At 54.5% G+C, this 11,471-nt stretch overlaps 2 protein-coding genes across 2 annotated transcripts; both read right to left on the bottom strand.

Moving 5' to 3' along the window:
- Positions 1 to 481: 481 nt before the first annotated feature.
- FOXL1 (forkhead box L1) lies at positions 482 to 1,475 on the bottom strand. The gene has a single exon (XM_072346477.1). The coding sequence runs from the start codon at positions 1,391 to 1,393 to the stop codon at positions 482 to 484; it is 912 nt and encodes a 303-aa protein (XP_072202578.1). The 5' UTR covers positions 1,394 to 1,475.
- On the bottom strand, positions 1,401 to 9,994 carry FOXC2 (forkhead box C2). The gene is made up of 3 exons (XM_072346476.1): positions 8,139 to 9,994; positions 2,811 to 3,016; positions 1,401 to 1,522 (listed from the first exon to the last, which is right to left on the bottom strand). The coding sequence occupies exons 1-2, from the start codon at positions 9,480 to 9,482 to the stop codon at positions 2,846 to 2,848; spliced, it is 1,515 nt and encodes a 504-aa protein (XP_072202577.1). The 5' UTR covers positions 9,483 to 9,994; the 3' UTR covers positions 1,401 to 1,522; positions 2,811 to 2,845.
- Positions 9,995 to 11,471: the final 1,477 nt, after the last annotated feature.

The following is an 11,471-nucleotide window of genomic DNA, read 5'->3' as shown; positions in this document are numbered from 1 at the left end:
TGAACAGCAAAACAAATCTCAGCCTCTTTCCCAGGAAAAAAGAGGGACAGGTTTGGTTTCCAGAAGGAAAAATTAAAGAAAACTGAAGACTGAAAGGATTTGGCAGAAAGCAGAGCTGAGGATCTTGCTGGATGCAAAGGTTAAAGCTGCAGAGCGAACCTAGTGGGGCTTAGAGGCCAGCATGCCGCCCTTCTCCCTCTCTCCCCCCCCCCCCCCCTTCCAGCCCCCCCCTTCACCTCTGTCTCTCTCTCTGATGTGAGAAAAATCCGGTTTACCTTTTGGTCGATCTGGCAGAGGATGAGGCAATGGTAAAAGAGAGCTTCGCAGCGAGAGGTGCCTTGAGAATGCCCTGAAATCCTGAGTAACTTTTAGCATCTCTTTTAGATCTCTACCCACATGGCGAGGTCCGAGTCCGGGCTCTCCTTCCCAGCAAGCAGAATGGGGGGGGGGGGGGGGGGGGCACATATCATTATGAGGGCAACTACTGGAAATTAAATACCGCCTCGGAGAAATGGAAAGGGAAGCAGGAGAGGAAGGGGATGCCGATGTGGTAGAGCCTCCCGTGCACCTGGGAGTCGAGCATGAGGGAGGCATTAAGGGCCGACCCGAAGCCTCCGCTGGCCACCAGCGAACCGACGGGGCTCTCTCGGGCCTTGGGGACGGCCCCGGGGGGGTTCTGCCGCAGCCCCTGGGCTAGGATGCTCTCGATGCTGAAGCTCCGGCCCCTCTTGTGCCCAGCACCGGCGGCAGGCGGCCCCCCTGGGCCGTCGGGGGGTCGGGGAGAGGCGGCCCCGCCTCGATCCAGGCACCGGGGGACAGCATCCCCTCCCCCACGCCCCCCTGCCGGCCTCGCAACCCCCTCATCGGCCGAGTCCCCCGCCGGGCTCTGCCCCGTCCCATTCCCTTTGGCCCGCTTGGGTTCGTCGGGGCGGCCGCCGTCGGAGGGGACCGAGCCGCTGCGAACCTCCTGCGGCCCCGAAGCTTTGGGCTTCCTCTTCCTCCGGCGGTAGTTGCCGTTCTCGAACATGTCCAAGCAGCGCGGATCCAGGGTCCAGTAGCTGCCTTTTCCCGGCCGACCCTTCTCCCGGGGCACTTTGACGAAGCAATCGTTAAGGGATAGATTGTGGCGAATGCTGTTCTGCCAGCCCTGCTTGTTGTCGTGGTAAAAAGGGAAGCGGTCCATGATGAACTGGTAGATACCGCTGAGGGTCACCTTCTGCTCCGGAGCCTCTTTGATGGCCATGGCGATGAGGGCGATGTAGCTGTAGGGGGGTTTCTGAGGGGGGTCCTGCCGGGTGATCGAGCCGCTGGGGGCAAAGCCCAGCGCTGCAGGGAGGTACAGCATGGACGGAGAGCCCATGGAGGAGAGGTGGGGGCTGTAGAGGTGGCTCATGGCCGGCCGGCTCGGGGCTTTTGCTCTTCCCCCCAGGAGGGATGAGTCCGCCGGGGAGAGGTTTGTGCGAGCTCAGATCCCAACCCAGCCCGAACGAGCTCGCTCTGCCTCTGTCCCCGCTTCATAGCTCTTAAAAAAAAAAAAAAAAAGGAAAAAAAAAAAAAAAAAAAAAAGGAAAAAAAAAAGGGGGGGTGGGGGGGGAAGAAAAAAGTTAAATAATTGTTGTAAGTTTGCTATTATATGTTGACTTAGCACTGGAAAATAAATTGTCTCTGATAAACAGTCGTTTGTGTTCTCAGCCCACCCACATTAATTAAAATTTCATTGCTACAAAACTCCGAGCTCTCTCCACGTGTCTCGCTGGTACCAGCCAATGGTCTCCGGGTTATTCCTTCATTTGTTTATAGAATTAGTCTGTTGATAAGTCTGCCCACCCAAGTCGAATCAAGCTGTGTTTATTTGGAAAAATTTCCGGGCACCCAATATATAAACGCACTGATCTGATGTTTGAAATATCACGTCCACCCTTTGACGCTGTAAGCACACACAGCAGAGCAGGATGTGCACTGCTGGAGCTCGGGGAGGAGCAGGAGAGGATCCCCGGAGGAAAACGGGGCCGAGAAACAACAGAAAAATAAATAAAGGGAGACATAAACGGAAGGGGAGAAAGGGAGAAAAAGGGATCGAGGAGGGGAGAAAACAGCGCTGCTGATGGGGAGGGGGGGGGAAAACGATTCTATGGCCGTTGTTTGCGGGGGGGAGGGGGGGGGGGGGCAGGTGCGTAGGACTGAGTCCCCGCAGCCCCCGATGGCTGCTGAGAACTCGGGGGGAGGGGAGTGTGGGGGGGAACTCGGCGGGAGGGGAGGAGGGTCAGTATTTGTGAATGCGGGCCTGTTGCTTTATATTATGTACTTTCCTGTTTATAACAAGGAGGGGGATTATAACAACTTTACAAGTGCACACAGCTGGCCGGTGCTTACATTAGGAATTTGTGATGCTCTTTTTCTGTATAAATGTCCAGGTTTGGGTCTGTGTTTTCTGTTGTTGGCTTTATTATTATTATTATTATTATTAATTTGCTGATGTCACAGCTTTAATCCTAGGTCCTGAGGGATTCCGATGCAGTTGGAGGTGTCGGCTGTTTCCCCAGGTCCCCTGAGTTAATTAAAGCATCATTTCTTCGGGGGAGGGAAGAGGAAGACGGAGATCAGGATGGGGATGGGGATGAGGATGGGACAGGATGGGACGGAGGGATGGAGATACAATAGGGATGGAATAGGGATACAACAGAAATGGGGTGTGAGGGTGTCCCCCGTTAGAAGGCCGTAGAAATGAAGCAAGAGGTGAACAGGAGATGCTTGGCAGAAGCAGCTTGAAAGATGCCCGTTTTCTAGTTGTTTAAGGAGAGAAGCAAGACCTGAATCAGGAAACATCCCTTCCTTGGGAATGGCTTCAAAGAGAAATAAACCCCTCCACGCAGCTCTTCGCCCGCTCATGGTGGCCGTGGTGGGACTTTTCCATGGTGGGCGAGGAAGTAAAAGCAGAGCTCAGCCGATCCTCCCTCCGGCCCTCCCCTCGGGATCTCTCAGCCCGTCGGGTTTCCCGTCTGTTTATACAGTTTCCCTAGAAATGGAGCGGACGAAGGGTTTTAATCCAGAAGCAAAGGCTAGCAGCATTCATATGGAGTCGCAAATGACTGATCAACGACACCTTCCTTTTATTTATTATATTTTTAAGAGCTATGAAGCAGGGACAGAGGCTGAGACGCTGCAAGCGGTGGACAGCGAGCCTGAGAAACGCAGGGCTGGAGAAGGAGGTGTCTCCTTGACGAGGGGATGGGGACCGTCCCCGTTCACTGACTTATCCCAGGCCGGGGATAGGGAGGGACAAACCCACTCTGCTCACCCCGCCTTTAACCGGGAACGCCGGTATCGTGCAGCATCAGGAGTGCCATCCATGCAGTAAAACCCCAAATAAATCAAAGCAGGACGGACTGGAGTGGGGAGAACCCTCCGACTAAACGTTGGGAATCAGCATTCCCGCCCCGCCCCCCGGTAGCATCTTCGTTGGGGAGGGATGGGGCAGAGCCCGGCTTCTCTCACCTTCTCGATGCACTCAAGGGGCAGCACGACCCCCCCCCCCCCCCCCCCCCCCCCTCCCCGCACAGCCCCACTTAGGGAAGACCCGTCTCTTGGGACACCCCAAGGGTAGATTATTAAAACAATAAATACTCGCTTGTATGGCAGGAGATGGACACAAGGGCTTCCCCGAGCTCCCTCCCCCAGTAAAATTGTTGCTTCCTCCTTTTCTTTCCCCCTCTTCTCCCCCTCTTTGCGGTAGGAAATCCTTGGAGGCGGGGATGAGGCTTTTCTGTCTGCTCCTTCTTCCCAACCCGTGCGCTGCCTGGTGTCTGTCTCCTGCCGGCAGCATCTCTGCGTTATGTGTACGGGCAGTGGGGTGGCCGGGGAAGGGAGAGGACGAGAACGAGCGATGAGGCCTGGAGGGATGTTGTAGTCGTTGTTATTGTTGTTGTTGTAGCTCTTTCTCTGAACGTAAGAAATGCGGATCCGGCGGAGGCACTCCTGGACGTGTTTCCCCTCCTCTCCAGCTGAAAGTCCCCTTTTAAAGTAGCAGAGAGGAGCGCTCGAGCCCGGGGATCCGGGGGAGGAAGAAGGGGATCAGGGGATAGATCAGTGCTCCCCACTCTTTCTGTAACCCAACCCGCTGCGAAGCGGGTGTGTAAATCAGCGCTCCCCTCTGTTGCCGCAGTCCTCCCCACCGCAGGATCCGGGCCCGTCCAGCTCCTGGAGGAGCTGCTTCAGAAGGGGCTTCCTCATCCCCAGCTGACCGTTGCGAACGACCCTGAAGCACTTAGAAATGCCCACCCCTCACCTCGAGCCGCCGTGCACGGCGCTGTATAATCGCATGATCGCTCTACGCTGGCAAGGGACAGGGAGCGTATTTATTTCTCCACCGTCTCCTGAATGCTTGGTATGAATTTTCAGCAAAATCATCTCCGAAATGACAGGAAAGCAAGCGGCCTTGCCCCAAAATCTCCTTCCCACGGCACGCTGCTGAGCTTTAGGAGGGGTAGGATGGCTCTGGGGGAGCAGACAGCCCTCTGCCCGGGGTTATGAAGAGGCCGGGGGTTTTCCTAAGGGGAATACATTTTACAGGGGTCCTGCAGCACCAGGGATACGTTCCCTGGGGCTCACAGCGCAGGGAAATTCCCGGCAGCGGTACGGGAACGAGCTGCGAACCCGCCGGCCCTTCCCCTCCCGAACCACAGAGCTGTCTGGGATCTCAGACGGGTTTTGCAAAACCATAGTTTGATGGCAGTGTAGCAAGAAAAAAAACCATCCACCAGCTTCATCCGCTGCCCGGAACCGCGCTGGGCCTCATCCCGGTGCATCCTTCAGCTTCAGGCGGCCCCGCTGGGGCAGAGCTTGGCCCTTCTGACCTATTACGGGGAGGTGGGGGGAAAGCATTCAGCTGCAGTTGTCCTAAGGGCTGGGAGGGTGGGCTGAGCCTGGAAAAGGGACGCGGTGGGGGGATTATCTGGTGTTGGGAATAGACGCATCAGGGCCGGCTCGAGGGGACGGGGCGGTTTGTAAGGAGCTGCCCTATGCTTTCATCCAGGTTCCCTTCCTCCCTCTCTGCCCCAACCGTCACCTGTCGCGACAAAAGTCTATCGCGTTATCGAGCCTTGCATCACAGCTCCGAAATCCGGCTCGAAAATGTCCCTGCATCACGCACTCGGCTCTCACCTCGCCTGCAAAAGGCTCGATAAGAAGAGTGGGTGGGACGTATCGATGAGGTCTGAGCCCGTTTGGGACAGAGGGGCGGACACAGCCAAGGTAGATCTGCATTCAGGGGGGGGGAAGGCTGCAAGACCATCCTGTCCCAGATGCAGTTCCCGGATTTAGGGTGGGAGAACGGCCTGATCCTGAAGGAGGAATGCTCCCGGCCCTACGCTGCTCTCAGCACCTCACAGAGGGCTTTTCTTTTTGTGCCAAGAGGCTGAAACCCGGCCATCCCCGGATAGCAGAAGAACGGCCAGGAGAGAGACTTTGGGAGCAGCTCAAACCCACCAAGCAGTGCATTATCCCCTTCATTACATTTATCCCGAGCTCTCCCTGGGTACAGCCGATATCGGAAGAAATAACCCTCCCTTCACCCCTCCCCCAGCCCTGCTGTGTCCAGCGAAGTAGGGGGGGAGGGGGGGGAGCGGAAAGTGAAGGGGTGGCAGAGGCACCAGCCAGGAATTCCCCAGCCCTGGGAGAGGGAGATACCCCACAAGAAAGGAGTTGGGCAATGAGTGCTCTTATCCCCCTTTTATACTTAAAACAGCGTTTTGTTTTTTGCTGGGGAAATAAAAAAGAAAAAAGAAAAGAAAAAAAAAAGGGGGGGGGGAGGGAGAGAAGAAGAAGAAGGAAAAAGAAGGAAAGAAAAAGAAAATCACTCTCTGAGAGCCAGGAAAGGAAAAAAAATGGCAAGAGATTTACAAGAATGTTCCTTAAAATACAGATCAAGTGAGTGTCGGGTATTTTTTTTCTCACTTAAACCGAGAGTTTCAGTGTTTTTTTGCCAGATTTCTAGCGCGTGCCAAATGTCAGCGATCAAAAGCAATTCATGTCATCCACTTCTAAAGGCCAAAGAGAACGGAACGGTTCCTTCACCCCCGGTATAGAGACAGAGGGGATGGGGCTGTGGAAGGGGAAAGGCCGGGAGGTGCCCCCGGGTCACGTCGGGGCTGAGCGGCGGAGCCCCTTCGCTGTGCCGGCAGCGGGGGAAGAAGCCGGGCATGGAAATCTCTTGAGTAAGAGAAGCCTTTCCCTCCTCCAGGCTCTCCCGGCACCTACAGCCTTAGAGCTGCTGTGTCCCTGTGCTTTGGGAATGGAAGGGAGGGGGGGGGGGAAGCCGCTTTAACAGGTTCACTTCGGTTTGGGGAACAGCTGTCAGCAAGCGCAGCAGCTCAGGGGGATGGAGGGGAGGCTGAAAGTGGACAGATATCCACGCGGGAGGGGATTAAAAAGCTATAAAACGGGCCCTACGTATGGACTTTCCGCTTTACTTCGAGACTCGGAGGTATAAGCGATAAATCCCAGCTCACGCTTCGGGCCGCCTTTAAAATGGGGTTTTGCTTTCGCATGGAAAAAACTCTCAGTGCGGACATCGCATTGAAGCAGAGCTTGCAAGGATAGGGCAAGAGGGAAGGCGGCCGTAGAACCCCCCCCTTCCCTCCCTCCTTGCTCCCTTCTCCCCTTTGGAGGCTAAGGGCAGAGATTTGGGATAGAGCGGCAGCCCAGCATCAGCCTCACGCCTGTATTAAACCTTTATCCATGAAATAAACCCGAATCAACCTTTCGGCTGCAGGAAAAACGAGTCGGTTTTAAAAACAACGAGCGCCGCACGAAGGAAAGGTGGAGGGAAATGGATGCGTAAAGCAAGGACGGACACACAGAGCGCCAGACTTGGAGCAGAACAAAACAGCACGGGTTTATTTTAAGGTAAGTACAACAATGAAGACCACATAAAGACAAACGAACTCGGAAGCAGATTAAAGCAAAACAGTCCTTAAGAACGGTCAAGGTGAGATCTATTATACAAAAAAAAACATCACGCGTCGTAAATAATAATAATAATAATAATTAAAAAGAAAGTATCAGATACTTCGGGGTTGATTGGTTGGTTGTTTTTTTTTTTTCCTTTCAAAAACCCACTAGCAAAATAATAATAATAATAATAATAAATTATTTCCTCGTCTTGCTCAAAGAACAGCTCTAAAAGGAAAGAAACTCTACGGCATAATTGTACACGGAAGGAGAAGAAGAAGAACTCACTCATCATCAATTTGGAAGTCAGAAATCATCGGGCGAGACAAAAAAAATAATCCAGTGAACTCAACTTTAAATATTATATTAACGGCTCTGAGACACAACAAAAATCCAGCCTGATTAGAAATCCACACATTTTTTACAGCACGACAGAGAACTTTCAAAAATACCCAGGACATATATTTATATCTATATATATTTATATACTTCTTTTAAAAAAACACATCGTATAAATGGTCGTTGTGATATTGGTCCATAACTTATTTCTTTTTCCGAGACCCTCCCCCCTCCCCTATACTTTAGCATATAAAATTTGCCACTTTGTTTACATAGACACACACACAAATATATATATATATATATATATTTAAGTATTCTATTTTTTTCCTTTCCATTTCTTTTCGGAGACATCCCCTTTTCAAGTAGGATTTACTTGACCGGAATTTCAGGAGGCCCGAAATGGGGGGATGAAGGGGGGGGAGAATGGAGGAGGGGGGGGGGACGACACACAACGTGAGATCTGCACCCCCGTGTCCCGTAGCCACACGGAGAGGCTTTTCGTTTTATGTTTTTATTACCTTTTTTTTCCCCCCTCGGTCTGAAGGGTTTGATGAGGTTTTATTCCACCTGATCGCTGCTTTTATTTTAGTTTATTGGGTTTTATTTTTTTTTTCCTTTTGATTTTTATTGCCTTTTTTTTTTTAATTTTATTTTTTTATTATTTTTTAAATTATTTTTTTTATTATTTATTTTTTGCGGATGGCTCTAGGAGAAGGATCTGGGATTTTTGGGGGGACGGGGGGGGGAGCTACTCAGTATTTAGTGCAGTCGTAGGAATAGGGGGCGGCGTGGCGATATAGGGAAGGCGCGGACCTGTAGGGGATCTGACAGGCGGAGTTGCTGCTCACCTGATGCTCGCTCTCCATTCCCAACCGATGCGACGTGAACATTTCCCGCACGTTAGGGAAAGTCTGCTGCTGCGATCCGAACGTGTGACCGGGCAGGTGGCTCAGCTCGGCTCCGTGATTGAGGTACCACGATGCTGCGGGCTGCCCCGCCGCAGTGCCGCCGTGCGGGTGCCCGGCCCCCAGCGCTCCCTCCTGCCCCGACGGCAGGCTGAGTGCCCCGAGAGGAGACGGGGCACCGGTGGGGTGCTCGGCCAAGCCTTCCTCCAGCGCCGCGGGGGGCACGCACATGTGGCCCGGCCTCTCGCCGCTGTAGAGGCTCATGGCCCGCATGCTGCAGTGGTAGCTCCCACTAGTGTCCAGCGCCTGGCTGCACGCCGCGCTGTAACCCGACGGCTGCCCCGACGTGGGGTAAACCAGCGGCATGCCGGTCCCCGTCCTGCCCGAGGCGGCACTCACCGGGCTCAGGTCCCCCGCGGGGGATGTCCGCAGGGTCATGATGTTCTCCACGCTGAATCCCGGCAGTCCGTTGCCGGCCGGGTGCTGCTCGGGCAGCGAACCTTCGGGGGAGGCGGCGGGAGGTGATGCGGCGCTGCGGGGGCTGTCCCGGAGCCCCCCGCCGCTCCCCGGGCTCAGCGTCTCCACTTTAGTGATCACCGGCAGCTCCGGGGACGCCGTCTCGCTCTTGATCACCACTTTTTTCTCGGAGGCCGAGGAAGAAGAGGACGAGGAGGAAGCTTCCTTGGGGAGATCGGCGCCGGACAGCCCGGGGGTTTTGGGCTGCTCCTTCAGCAGCCGCTCCCGGGCCTCCTCCTTCTCCTTGGACACGTCCTTCTTCTTGAAGCGTCTCCGGCGCCTCAGGAAGCTGCCGTTCTCGAACATGTTATAGGAATCGGGGTCCAGGGTCCAGTAGCTGCCCTTGCCCGGCTTCTTGTCGTCGCGGGGCACCTTGACGAAGCACTCGTTGAGAGACAGGTTGTGACGGATGCTGTTCTGCCAGCCCTGCTTGTTCTCGCGGTAGAAGGGGAAGCGGTCCATGATGAACTGGTAAATCCCATTGAGCGTGATCTTCTTGTCTGGGGCGTTCTGGATGGCCATAGTGATGAGGGCGATGTAGCTGTAGGGCGGCTTCACCAGGTCCTTGGGGGCTGCGGGTTGGTGAGGGTGGTAGGGGCCGTAGGATCGCCCCATGCCCGCCGCGTACTGCTCGGCGTGGCCTGAATAGACGCTCATGGGGTTACCCATGCCGCCGTACGTCCCCGCCGTCCGGTAGTAGTTCTGCTCGCTTAAATAGGGCACCACTCCCAAAGCGTTGGGGTCCGAGACGGAATAGCGAGCCTGCATCATGGAGAGGAGGAGGAGGAGGAAGATCGCGAGAGGAAGGGCCTCACCCTCTGCGGGGAAGGAAGAGGGGACAGAGACAGAGCGAGCCTCGGCTGCGATCTCAGTCCCAGCGGCACAGCAGCATCATCCTTGGGGCAGCCGGGGGCAGGCGGGTCGCTCCCTCCCTCGTTATGACTGTGATTCTGATGGGCACACCTAGAGGGCAGGGAGGAGGTGGAAGGGGAGGAGGAGGGGGGGTGGGGTGGAAGGAGGGGTCTGCTCTTAGCAGGAAAAGAGAATTTAAAAAAGCAATAACTAAAAAGTAGGGAAAAGTGAAAAGGGGGAAAAATAAAGGGGGAGAAAATAAAAAAGACGGGAGGGGGGGGGGAGGGAAGGGAGCAGAAAGGGGGGGAAATAAAATAGCAGCCCTGCGGAAACCCTGGTCACAAGAACCGGCCGAAATCTTCCGGCGCACAGCGGCGCCCCGCCGGCTCCCGGCAGCGGCGAGGGGTGCGCGGAGCCGCCGAGCTCCTCGGCCGCGCTGCCGCCGTTCAAACCGCTGCCCGCCGCCCGCCCGCTTTTACTCCCCGCTCGCTCCGCCTCTCTCGGTCGCCTCCAGCGAATAGTAGGCCTCGCCGCCGCCTCTCCGACCAATGGAGTTGAGGCGGTGGGATGCGGTGGCGATGCGAGCATCACACGCGGACACACACACACACACACACACACACACACACACACACACACACACACACACATACATACACACATACACACACACACACACACACTCACACACACACACACACACACACAGTCAGTGTCGCCCTGCTTTAATCGATACACCCAACGACATATACACATCTCCCATCTTTAATCGAGATATCCCACAATCTGCTTCTCTTCTCCCCCCTTTAACCTATACACCCAGCAACAGATAGGTTTTTTTCCCCACCGTTTTCGCCCCAAAGAGCCAACCGATCCCCGGCACTTGACTAAAAGAAAAACGGATTTGAAGCCCATTTGGAGCTGTGAAGGCACCAGGTCTTTCCTCACGGGCGCAGGATCTGCGCCGCAATCCAGACCGCACACAGCTCCGTGCTCAGGTTTCCCCGTTTCAAATAGAATTATTTTAAATGACATAGCCTAGATGTTTTCCTTTCCTTTCCTTTCCTTTCCTTTCCTTTCCTTTCCTTTCCTTTTCCTTTCCTTTCCTTTCCTTTCCTTTCCTTTCCTTTCCTTTCCTTCTTCCTTTCCTTCCTCTCCTCTCCTACTCCTCTCCTCTCCTCTCCTCTCCTCTCCTCTCCTCTCCTCTCCTCTCCTCTCCTCTCCTCTCCTCTCCTCTCCTCTCCTCCTCTTCCTCTCTCTCTCTCCTCTCCTCTCCTCTCCTCTCCTCTCCTCCTTTCCTTCATCAGACAATGCGCTTAGGTGGCTTTTTTTCCCTCTTCCCTTTGGCCATTGAGGAGTTTTATGTGTGTGTGTGTGTGCTGTTTTTTTTTCCTCTTGGCTGTGAAAATCCGCCCCTCTGCCTTTCTCTAATGATTTCATTAGAGGCAATCAGAGCGGGACAATTAGGGACGCGAGGTGGCCATGTGTAAAGTCGGGTGTTCGGGAGAGCCGCGGCGATGCGCTCTGCGCTGCCGGAGGGGTGAGCGGCTCTGACCGGCACGGAATCTAAATGAGAAGCCGTGATTTTCACCCACCCCCCCCACCCCCCCAACTCCCCGCTCCACAAAACAAAAAACACTCAATTCTTACTGCAAAATCGATTCGAGCCCGAAGGGAGCAGATAAGGAATGAGCTGTCACCTCGGCGGGGCTTCTTTCCCCAGCCAGGCTGATTTCTAAGCTGCGATTTTTTTGGTTTCTCGCACTGTAATTTCTCCTTTCCCTCCATGCAATTTGTGGGGCACCGTCAGGCTTTCAACAAAGCTATTTTACCCAAATTCCGATCGGGATTTTGTGGTCGAAATGCCCCCTTTCTATACTCTCAGCCGCGGACCGCAGCGGGTTGCGC

Source organism: Excalfactoria chinensis, chromosome 11, assembly GCF_039878825.1.
Source record: "Excalfactoria chinensis isolate bCotChi1 chromosome 11, bCotChi1.hap2, whole genome shotgun sequence".
Classification (NCBI taxonomy): domain Eukaryota; kingdom Metazoa; phylum Chordata; class Aves; order Galliformes; family Phasianidae; genus Excalfactoria; species Excalfactoria chinensis.
The sequence above is the reverse complement of the archived record's forward strand: the minus strand, read 5'-3'. Positions and strand labels throughout refer to the sequence as shown.

Bases quoted from the DNA above. Each gene is read 5' to 3' on its own strand.
- FOXL1 (XM_072346477.1), bottom strand. From the start codon at position 1,393: ATGAGCCACCTCTACAGCCCCCACCTCTCCTCCATGGGCTCTCCGTCC.
- FOXC2 (XM_072346476.1), bottom strand. From the start codon at position 9,482: ATGATGCAGGCTCGCTATTCCGTCTCGGACCCCAACGCTTTGGGAGTG. The intron at 3,017-8,138 runs GTGAGCAGCAAC...CTCCATTTCTAG, and splicing joins GAATGGAGAGCGAGCATCAG to GGAAACTGTATAAACAGACG.